Below are 11,749 nucleotides of genomic sequence, written 5' to 3'. Positions count from 1 at the left end.
ATTTTAAAATAATTATTTTACTTAATTATATAAGTTTTTATGTTTCATAGTTTTTTTTAATTTAATTTTTTATCTCATACTTTGAATGATAACATTATTTTTATATTAATTGTATTAAATTTAAATAATACTTATTATTTATTATGTCATCCGGTTCGACCCCGGTTAGACCGGTCGAACCGTGAACCTCTCCTTGTTCCGATTCGTTGTCCGATCCGGTTTTCAAAATCTTGGTTTATATTGAGATATTTGAATTTTTTTAAAATATTTTAATTTTGAAATTCATTAAAAAAATGGAGTTTTGTCAATGGTTGCAGCCCCACATCTTGCCACCACCATCATCATCAGCTATCATCAAATTTAAAATATCATTTTATTTTATAAATAACTAAAGATCAAAAATTTTATTTCTAAATTTCATCCACTATGAAATATTTCAAATGTATGATTTTTTCCCCTCTTGTAAAACGAAGTACTCTGTCATTACAGTGAGAATTAGAACATGAAGGAAACTTAACGACTAATGACTCCAAACTCACACATAAACGTCCATCTGTCTCGACCAATTTAAAGATTATCCGGTTCCCAAGAGCTAGACCGGTTCAAAGATGGCCCGACCCGGCACGCCCAATCTCTTCGTAAAACACTTTCTTAAACCTCTCCATATTCTCCACCTCCATCGCGATCAACACCGACAACCCTCCCTCCGCCTCCTCCGGTGAACTCGGCACAATATAAACCAAACCACCAAACTGCAAACACGCCCTTCCCATATAAATCGGTTTGCCCCACCCAAAATCTGCCTCATAGATCGGCAAACCCAGCCAACTAATCACCCAAAGATCCGTCTCCGGCATCACCCAAGCCCCTTTCCTCACCCCAGCCTCATCCACCTTCTCCTCCAAGTGATCGATCAACGACCTGACAAACTCATCGTCAATCCGCTTCGTAGTGGCATCAATCTTTGCCGCCGCTCCAAAGTCCGATATTTCCCTAGCTGTCGCCTCCGCGGACACGCGGAAGATGGCGTTTCCGAGGTAGCTAGCGGGAAGAGGCGGCCGCAGGCGGGATCGGGCGTCAGCGGTCATGTAGAGTCGGGTCGGTATTGATGGTTCGAGCCCGCGGGCCTTGCAGGCGGAGCGCCAGATGTGGGAGACGACGGCTTTGAAGGTGGAAAGAGGGCGTTTGGGACTGGTTTTGATGAGCGAGAGATTGTGATTGGAGAGTTTGAGGATGGCGGAGGTGAAGGGAGGGTGAGTGGAGGAAGGAGGGAGATGAGATTGGGAGTATTCGATGTGGGAGCAGGTTATGGATGGAGGAGAGCGTGCGTGCAGGAGGGTGCGATTAATGGTGGGGGGGATGGGGATGTGGGAGTTGGTGTTGGTGATTCTTGCCCACGAGTTTACAAAGTGGAGGGCTCCGAGGCCGTCGGCTGCGGTGTGGTGCACCGCGGCGCCGAGGCAGACGCCGCCGCACCGGAAGAAGGTTAGCTGCAAGTTGGACCGTTGGAAATTTGAATTAGGATAAAAATTGCGGAAAAATATTAATTATATTAGAAAATTTTGAAACTGTTTGTGTAGGCGCCAACGCAATTTGAAAAAAATTTGGGCCTAATTACATTTCTCTTACATATTTGTTAAACATGATAGTATAAATAATTTTTTAAAAGATTGCTCAATCAATTTTCACTAAATTTGTGATAAGTCTCACTATATTATATTCATCTTAAAATAAATTTAAAATTCATTTAATAAAATATTTATTTAATTCATATATAATACATTGAAACATCTACGAAATTTACAAATATTACATAAATTTGCACTTTTGTTAATAACATAATATTATCAAGGGGATTTAGCAACATTTTAAGGAGAATCAGAGTTTGTGATAACATTCAGAGGCGTGTGAAGGATAATAAGAGTTTGTGATGAACTGGAATCAATGATTAATGAAATCCAATGACATAAAAAAAAAGACGAGAAGTTTGTGATGAGATCTCTCACATGAATGAGTTCAAATTAATTTTGAAAAGCTTCAACTCCAATAATTAGCACACAAATAAAAAAAAAATCATCTCTTATTGATGGAATGCCATCTAAAATAAAATTTTCAATATATTTCTCCAGACTAAAATATAAGAATATTTTTTTATTAAAAATATATGTATTATAAGGCATATGAAGTCAAAATGTTAAAACTTTTATTGGGAGTATTAAATGAGCAGAAAAATCCCAAGAAATAAAAAGAAAGTTTTGTTCTATATCAAAGTTGATTTTAGATTTACATGATAAATTCACTTTGACCTATCTTATGAAAGATAAAGATAGATTTAAAAAATTCGTTAGAAATTATTAAAAATGATATATTTTTTAGATTTAAATGAGAATTTGAGTCTTAACAGAATTCATAAAGAAAAAAGATTCATTTAGTGGTACGTGATAGGAGAAAGTATTACGTATGGACATCGGATGTAGAGCTATGTCCGGACTTCAATAAAATATGACGCATGAACTAGTATATTATTAGGTATTTCTATGTATTAATGTGTATTTAGTTTTATATTATTGTGTATTGTTATGTACTAGCTAATACAAAGCTAAATACACATTAAAATATAGTAATACTTAGTCCACGGACTTGATGTTGTTCGTGATGATGATAATGATGATGTATGGAAGTCATTCTTATTTTTCATCTAAGTTGGGAAAAAACTCATATAAAAATTTATAATATCCAAATTACTTTTAATAAAGATTTCAATGAGGGATTTAATTCTTGTGAGATTATATATGTATATAATTAATTACTCTCAATATCCTAAACCCAAACGATCGATTTATCAAAACTTTATATACATATAAAGTAGAAGCAATCCACAATGAGCTCACCTGGAACATGACAAGCGGCGGATCAACCGTATCAGCGCTATCAGCGAAAGGAACAAGTAGCCGCCGGATCTCATCGGAGGGAGCGAAATCCCCAAAATCATCCACTGACGCTTCAGATCGAGCGACGACAAAGAGGGCGCCCTCAGCTGTGCATCGGATGCAAAGACGACCGTCGGCGCCGGGAACTAGGCGGCCGGCGAGAGGGTAGAATGGGACGAGCGTGCGGGCTAGAGCGGCCTTGAGGCCTTCCGGCGAGAAGAATCCGGCGTCATCGAGGGGGCGGCGGTAGAAGTAGACGGTGGGGGTGTGGGCCCGCGCAACGAGAAGGTCGAGGTTGGAGAGCCAGATCTCCTCCGCCGGAGTCTCCTCGCTCGGAATCACTAATCCCTTCTCCAGGATTTCGATCGGCGGATAGCCCCCCATTTCCAGTTTGCTTTGGTGGAAGACTCCTCTTTCAGTATTTATTTCTTGTTTCATTTGCTTTACTTAAATTAACAATATAAAACTTGCTCTATTTTGCTTAAATTATCTTCCCGAATTCAAGTGAGGCAACTTCCTCTCAACTACACCCCGAATTCATGACAATCACGTGATTACTTAAAAAAACATTACGAGCTGTACAGAATACAGAGTTTTTTTTTTCTTAACAGTTCTTTGTTGCCATAACTGCTCTGTCATTTTGAAAGAATGAAATAACACTACTTAAATTTAGATACCCTATAAGTGATAAATGACAAAAGTAAGGCATGAATATGCCAATTTAAGTGGGTTGATTAAAGAAGTATAGCAAATTGATAGATTATGTGCTAAATTTCTTTATTTTGGTGAAACCACCGGCCGGAAATTACATTTGGTCTCTTGGCATAATACATGTAAACCAATTGATGTGGGAGGCCTCGGTTTGCCTTCCTTGCAATCTTTTCAATTCAGTTTTAACTTTTAATTGCTCACTCATTGTGAGAATCTACAATTTTCATAGTCCTCTGGCTATGTGGTTGTTTAACTCGTATGTTTCTCCTTGGAAGGATCATGTCTCTAAAGCATCCAAATTTTGGAAATGTGTTTGTAGGAATGCTAAGGTTGCTAAAGAAAAATTTCATTTCAAGATAACCCCATACTCACATTTATCCCTTTATTGGGATCACTGGTTTAATGATAAATGTTTACATAAAGTTTTGGAGGTACAACCCATTATTGGCAGTTTTCCTGTTAATGAAAAACTCTCTGTTATTCTGAATGAAAATGGGTGGCTTTTGCTTGCCATCTTACCAGATGCTGCTGCCCGTGCTATATATGCTATCCCTGTGGTTTTGGATTCTCCTGTTATTCATTCTGTTAGGGGATAGTAAGATTAGTAATCATCGAGCTTACAGGGAATATTTTTTTATAGATTATGCTAAAGTTAATTGGTATCAATTCGTTTGGCATAAACGTTTTGCTCTGAGGTACTCTTCCTTCTATTGGATGGCCATTATTGGGGGTATTAATACTGTTGATGTTCTTATTGCTAAGGGTATTATGGTGGATGCTATTTGCCCTTTATGTCATTGCTCAAATGAATCTGCTTCACATTTATTCTTCGAATGTGACTATTCTTTCTCTGTTCTATCTAACCTTATGAGTAATTTGGGGTATCTTCTGCTTAGGCCAAATATTTTACAAAATTTTGAGTTTATTGTTGAGATGCAAATTGAGAACAAAAAATTTTACTGCCTCATTATTTGTTGCTCGGTCTATCATATTCAGAGAGAAAGGAATGATAGGAGGTTTAGCCACATTTCAGTATCTTCTACTACCTTAGCTCTAAAGATAAAAGCTGTTGTCTTTACTAAGGTCATGAAATGGAAAAATGGGTTTCTGTTGTTGGTTTTGCTATAAGATATTGTTCATTTTGCCAGTACTGCTTTGGCTGGATTCTCTGCTAGTTTTCTTGGTAGTCTCTTGGCTGGGTTGACTGCCTTGTGATACTTCTTCTGCAGTTTTCGATTCTCAGTTAGTTTTTTTTTACTGAAGGGCAAGGATGATCGAATTGCTTTTTTCTCCTTTGGACGGCAGTTCCATACCCTTCTCTTCTGCAACCAGGTTGAGAGAGTTGCAATTCCTGAGCCCGGTGGTATTTTCTTCCCTTACTCCCAATTTGGGTTTATTTTTGTGGACAGTTTTTCCGTTCAGTTTGCTAGTTTCATTACTATGTTATTTTCTCTTGTAATGGGGTTTTTTGTCTATAACCCTTTTGTTTTGGGTTGTGCTTTGCATCATAGGTTTTTTGTTTCAGCTTTTTTTATCTTACATGTAACTAGTTGGCATCAATGAAAAACGGCTGTGCCCATATTTTTCCCAAAAAAAAAATGCAAGTTCTAGTACAATGCTTCTTATTGCTCAAATAGAATTTCACAATTTTGAATGCTCAAGGTGTTTTAAAGGCCCCATTTAAAAAATATATATTATGAGAACCAGAGTGCAAGAATTTATATACTAGCATAAGTCTTAAGTGCAAAATATGGATTAGGTGACAATCAATAGACACATAATCCCTAGTGTTTGTTGTTGATTACAAGTGATTTCCTTCATCTGGGAAAGGCGTTGGCTAAAAGTAATAAATATAAAACACATTATATAGTTGGAGTTGGAAGAATCCAATTATATGAGAGGTGTTTGATGGACCGGTTCACCCGGTCCATCCTAGACCCGTGCGGGTCTATGGGAGGCGGGCGGACCGGCTGGACAAAAAGGGGCCCACCCACTTAAGTGGGGGTAATTTGGGGATGTGAGGGACTTTTGGATTGTATGAAGGGGGCCATTAGGGTTTAGTTGGAGGCATGGCCCACCCACTTAAGTGGGGGTAATTTGGGGATGTGAGGGACTTTTGGATTGTATGAAGGGGGCCATTAGGGTTTAGTTGGAGGCATTATGAAAAGCGTATTCTCTTTCTAGTTTTCTTCTTCTAGTTTCCTTCTTGTTCTTTTCTAGGGTTTTCTTGTGGGAGATCTTGTCCTTCTCGAAGTGGACAAACTTATCTTGTTTTCTCTTGGCTTTCTAATGCAAAGGTTCTTGCTTTTCATCTCAACCCTCTTGTGATTGTTTCTCTTTGCTTTTGGTGGAGAAATTCCTCATTTTTGGGGGAAATTAGGGCAAAACCGAAATTGTGGAACCCTAGGGCATATCAAATAACTATTCTTAGTTTCCCAACTTTCCTTTAATTTATAACATGTAGAAGCCACATCGTTGAAATATTGCCAAATCTGATCCACTAATTTAAACGATATTGTTCAGTATCTTGTTTATGTATATAGAGACTAGCCTACATTGTGAGCTTCTTTGATGAAGTGATCTCGGAGAATGTCTCTTTTTCAGTGTTCGATTAACTTGGACTATTTTGTTGATTTCTTTTTATATGAAAATGCTGACTGGATTCAATGATTCACTTGTTTATATTATTGTCGTTCATGTGTACTTTTTTACTGCAAATAGTCTCATCGTTTTTTAATTGCAAGCCATCCTTGACTTTTCACTGCAGGATGCTACTTCTTATGAGTACACATCAATGAATAATTTGAATGAATCCAAAAATGGTTTTTGGGGTGTTCTTGCTAGAAAAGCTAAAAGCTTTCTTGAAGATGATACTGCGGCTCAGAAACTTGAAACATATGAAAGAGAGCATCCCAAGATGGTTGATAAGAAGTCTGTTAGACAGGTAAGAATCATACGACTCCCTCATTAAATCACTTAATCATCTTAAGCCAAATGACTCAATTTGATCAAATTGATAAGCACCTTAGGTAAGTTCATTACACTCACATGGAGTCAATTTGACCCTCAATTTGACTCAATGGGCACAATTGGTCCACTTGACGTGATATGAACCAACATTAAACCCATTTTAACCAATTGAGCCAAATTGACCAGATTTGCTCATTTGGTCCCAATCAAGCCTTTTATTAGACACCCTTATGAGATTATCACATGCCTTTACCCATATGACCCAGTGTCCCAAGTTTGATCAACCCTAAACCCAAGTTTAGTTAATCTTGAACTTATTTGATTCCACTAAAACCAATTGATTCCCAAACTTCAAATTTGCTAACCCGATATACCTAGAGCCTCTAAGAGGAATATATATGAGTGACTGCACTTTTCAAATTGGGTTAAAAAATCATACTTGACCTAATTATGTCCAATTGAACCAAACCATCCTTAGCAGTTAGCATTGTAATTGACTAAGCTACTTGAGTGAGGTGAGTGCTTATAACCTAGGCTAATCTAATCAGAAAGTTAACCCAATATTAGGCTACTTAAACATGGGTCAAGGGTAATTAATGAGGGATTAAGTCATTTCAATGGAGATTAAGCAAATCCAAATTTAGGCCTAATTATGAAAAATCAATTATGGCAATATTTATGTGAAACAAAATTTTGGACATATTTTTGAAAACATAGGATTTGGCCTAATTAGGAAATTTCCCATGAAGCTATCATGATTTCCTTAGCGCAAGAGTGCATTCAGTTTATTTCCTCCATCAAACAAAAAAATCCTTATGTCTCGGCCTAAATCTTTGCCTTCCTCGTGAAGAACTCTCTCGCCGTTCGTTGCCAACTAGCATTTCCTCCCTTTTCCAAGAATTTTTTTTTTGTTCGTCTTGATTGTTACTTTGCAAGATTTCAGAAGCCATTATAGAGAAAGAGACTAACTTGAATGAACTTTCTTTTGTATTTAAAGGGACGGCTTTCTTACTGCTTCATAAAGCGATTTTTTAGTACAAAAATTAAAATTTTTATACTAAAAAGTTGCTTTAAGAAGCAGAAAGGAAGTTGTCCCAAACAAAACCTAAATATTCCATGATTGTTTCATTGCCTCTTGGCTCAATTTCTCATTTTTTCTAGCCTCGTTGGTGCTTGTAATATTGTAATATTTGATGGGGGGAGGAAATATTGGCATCTTGAATAATGTTAAAGAATTAAATTGAATTTGGCTCATAGCCATTCTTAATGGTTTAAAATCAAAATTTTGATTGTTTTGAGGCAGATTAACGTATTTGACTCAAATCACTTCAACTTTTTTTATATGACCTCATTATGCTTATTTAGAGGAGTACTCCACCCCCTCAATCCCTTTATTTGTTTGTCAAAGATAGGATTAAACAATTTACTTTCATAAGATGACATGAAAGTTATAGTGACTCAAAATGAAATTTCTAAAATCACATAAACCACTAGTTTCCATGTGTTAAAGAGAATGCGTGCGTATGATTTTATATTTGGAGTTCGTTACGTCAAACTTGAAGTAGCATCACAAGCCACTTATTTCAGTTAAAAAGAAAGAGCGAGTAAGATTTTTTATTTGGAGTTCATAATATTGAAATTTAAATAGTGTGATGCTTCACCTATCATGAGGTGTTGAGTAATAAGGCCCATGAATTTTACATGAAAAAAAAATGTTAAAAAATTAATATTGTGAGAAAAGTTAAAATAAATTACAAAATGCAAAATCTCTAATGATATTATTTATAATCGAAATAGATGTATAAATTCAAGGAAAAAAAAGGCTCTCATGAATGATAAAGAAAAATATCCAAATACCTTATGGTTTTAACCCTCTTAAAAATGTAGCATACCTTAGAAATCAATTGCCAATAGTAAAAAAGAAACCCCCTCATTATAGAATCATATACATAAGGTTTTTTTGATACACCGACCTTTATGATGATGAAGGTTGTTGCTAGTCAATTGCAATGGTGAAGATTGCATTGTAGGTCCAATTTTAGTCTTTGACAATATATTTGATGCAAGGGAGACCAAAGCAAGTTAGGCCTAAGACTTTGAGAAAAAAGAGAATGGAGGAGGACAAAGCAACAAGGGAGTCTTGGCAAAGTGAGTAGGGAGTCAGATATGAATGTGAGTCACACAATGTGTGGGAGATGAAGGCGAGCCAGAATTGGCTTTCAATTTTTTGGCAGGCTTATAGGAGAGGAATTAATTCGATATATGTATTTAACTCTTAATGTGAGGTATAGTAGTAGACGAATCAATTTAAATGATTCAACTCTTTAAAAGATTACAAAAAATAATAATTTATTTATATTTTTATTTAAATAGATATAAAAGTTCTTAATAGTAAGTTAAAAATTAATTATTTGATAAATTAACTTAATTCAAATTATCCCATGGGATTGTCACCCAGGGAACACCTTGAACTTTATCATTTATCATAATATGTCCTGCCTATGTTTCTATCTCATGACCACACACAATCGAAATGGTAATGCTCAATACATTGTCTTTTGAGATTAGAATTACTGCTAAGACAACGCGACCATGTTTGTAGAGCATTTCGCCATGGCATTTGAAGTTTGGATGGCTTGCTGGATTCCTGCTAAGTTCTATGGAGATGCTGGAGCTCCTTAATTGGTTGTTGTTTTTGTTCTGAGTTACTCTATAAGCTCACCGCAAATATTTCAGGACAGAGTTCTTTCCGATAGCCAATTAACATCGGAGTTCTGCCCGACCACCCAACATTGTCAAAATTCTGATTTCTGTTTGTAACTGAATTTCAACCTGAAAGTTGTAATTTGATCGTCCTCAATTTCAGGGATGAGTCAGCCACTTGTAACTTAAGCAAACACTAGTGAAATCTTTTTAATTGGGAGTGGCACCGTGATTTTTTCCTTTCCAGGATTTTTCACGTAAAAAGCCTGGTGTTACATTTTTTTCTGTTTGTGTGCTGGATATCCGTACAAAGCTGTGACGAAAATTTTCTAACTCTATCGTCGCGTATAATCTAGCCCGCAACAAAGCTTATGAGGCATGGTGTTTTTTAGCTCATAAATTCATGAAATAGCATTCACGAATTTGTTTGTGGAGCTCTGCTTTTGATGGTGAATTCATCGCCTAGTGATTTTAGTAGGAATTATTTGTTTTTTCTGGAGTTTGGAACAACTTGATTCATGAGTTTGCATATGCCCTTTTGGTCGATTTGATTACTAAACTGAGAGCCGGCAAATATTGACATCATTTTGTCATTGTTTTGTTATGATGTATAGTTTTTGCACATTGTGGATGCTTCTTGAGTCTTGAAATTTAGGTTTCGTTTGGAACGGCTTTCTTATTGTTTCTTAAACCAGTTTTTCAGCACAAAAATTTTATTTTTAGTATTAAAAAGTTATTTTAAAAAGCAGTAAGAAAGCCATCCCAAACGAAACTTTAGTTTTGAGTTGAAGAAAAATCTATGAATTTTTTTCCTTGTTACAGCATGGCGCCAAAGTTGATTTTGGAGGCATCAGTATCCATTGTGAATGGTTTGCCAAAGTAAGGAAAAATTAATGATGATGCTTTCGGCAAGAAGCAATTTAGGCTTTTAAATGCCTATTTAGTTGTTGATGTTCAATGGAAGGCTTCTTTTTGCTTCTTGGTGCTTAAAGGCGTGGTGAAAGCAGTGAAGTTGCTGTAATATCAAACAAGGTTGAGAACATTTTGGGTTCTTTTGAGTTATTGCCAGTTTCACAAACACTTCGACAATGACAAACTGACCTTTAACTTCTTTCCCATGGAATGGTACTTATGGTTAGACAAGACAAGATGCTTATCCTCCTAATTGGGTTCCCGCTTGCTCGTCGCAACTGCTGATTTATTATTCTGTGCGAAGTTCGGACGGCGTCTAGAGACCAATAAAAATGCCCCACGTCATTCCAAAAATGTACTGCGCTCGGTACCGAGCTCCGAACCGCTCGATACCGAGCGTGTAACCGGATGGTTCTCTTGTCCGGTGTCCGCACAGAATAATAGCTCCAACTGCTCAGTTCATCCGAGTATCGCTACCTTCACAGTAAACTCGCCAAATTCATGAAATACTCTACAGTGCATCTCAAGGCACGCCTCAGATCAATTTAATTCAATTTTAAAGAGGCTTAAGATTTGATTCGGATAATATTTAAGTTTTAATTTTTAAACATCATATTTAAATTTAACATATTTACTATATCTAACACAAACTAAACTTGAGAAGAACTGCACGACCTCAAATTTGTAGTCGCAAGACTCTCATACTCGCACCCCCATGATCTTGCTGCGTTGCCACATTGCTATGTCGTCGCCTGAATTGCAACGTTAGTTGTTTCACCTTCAACGTCTCTCCTTTTGTTGTAAGAAACAAATTTTCTTATTTTTAGTATGAGAGAGAAGAGAAAGTAATTAACTATAATGATGAATCTAATGAAGACTCTCTAAGTGCTAAAGAGTGGGGGGTGACATTTGAATTTATGAATCATGATATTAGATTATTATTTTTATGTTGAAGTGGGAATGAAAGAGTATTTGTTTAGCATTATTTATAGTTTTGTATGATTTTTAATGGTTTTGTATTATTTATAGTAGATGCCAGTACTACAACAACAACAATAATATCAATCTTTTATCTCACTACGTGGGGTCAGCTACATGGAATTTTTTCATCCATTGTGTTTTTTGAATGAGAATTTCATTTTTTCTAGTGTTTTGATAAACTTTTTGATATTTGCTTCTCAATTAGAAAACTTCATTCATTTGACTAATGTTTCTAAAACTATCTTTTATAAAAGAAAAGGAAGAACCAAATGAAGCCTAAGAGTCAAATTCTTATTTAAATCTAATAACAAAAATGTCATTTCTAATATTTTCTAACCAATTCTTTTTAGGTCAATCTCTACCTTTTTTAACATAGACAAAATCTAATACATGACACCGGAGCTGGGACGTTAATTGTATTAAACTTCAGGCTATATTAAGTCCATTTGATAGTTATAGGGCTATAGAGGTGAAATGCTTTCTTATTAATTTTGTATCTAGCCTATTATGATGCTTCCTTTTTTGCTATAAATAGGTAGTCA

General features: G+C 36.1%; 1 protein-coding gene and 1 long non-coding RNA gene across 2 annotated transcripts; one reads left to right on the top strand and one right to left on the bottom strand.

The window, feature by feature from the left end:
- Positions 1-432: 432 nt before the first annotated feature.
- On the bottom strand, positions 433-4,887 carry LOC110093424 (putrescine hydroxycinnamoyltransferase 1-like). The gene is made up of 2 exons (XM_020818305.2): positions 2,892-4,887; positions 433-1,490 (listed from the first exon to the last, which is right to left on the bottom strand). Exons 1-2 carry the CDS (start codon positions 3,366-3,368, stop codon positions 603-605), a joined length of 1,365 nt encoding a protein of 454 aa, XP_020673964.1. The 5' UTR covers positions 3,369-4,887; the 3' UTR covers positions 433-602.
- Positions 3,209-10,897, top strand: LOC110093425. The gene is made up of 3 exons (XR_003701888.1): positions 3,209-3,329; positions 4,905-5,004; positions 10,137-10,897. It is a non-coding gene; the product is annotated as an uncharacterized LOC110093425 (long non-coding RNA).
- Positions 10,898-11,749: the final 852 nt, after the last annotated feature.

The sequence above is a fragment of the Dendrobium catenatum genome, unplaced genomic scaffold, assembly GCF_001605985.2.
Source record: "Dendrobium catenatum unplaced genomic scaffold, ASM160598v2 fragScaff_scaffold_1038, whole genome shotgun sequence".
In the NCBI taxonomy this organism is placed as follows: Eukaryota; Viridiplantae; Streptophyta; class Magnoliopsida; order Asparagales; family Orchidaceae; genus Dendrobium; species Dendrobium catenatum.
Note: the sequence above shows the minus strand (reverse complement) of the source record. Positions and strands in the feature narration are given on the sequence as shown.

What these genes read in the sequence shown, in the direction of transcription:
- LOC110093424 (XM_020818305.2), bottom strand. Translation starts at nt 3,368, where the DNA reads ATGAAACAAGAAATAAATACTGAAAGAGGAGTCTTCCACCAAAGCAAA. An exon ending in CGCCGCTTGTCATGTTCCAG is followed by an intron (nt 1,491 to 2,891) that starts GTGAGCTCATTG and finishes TCCAACTTGCAG; the next exon opens with CTAACCTTCTTCCGGTGCGG.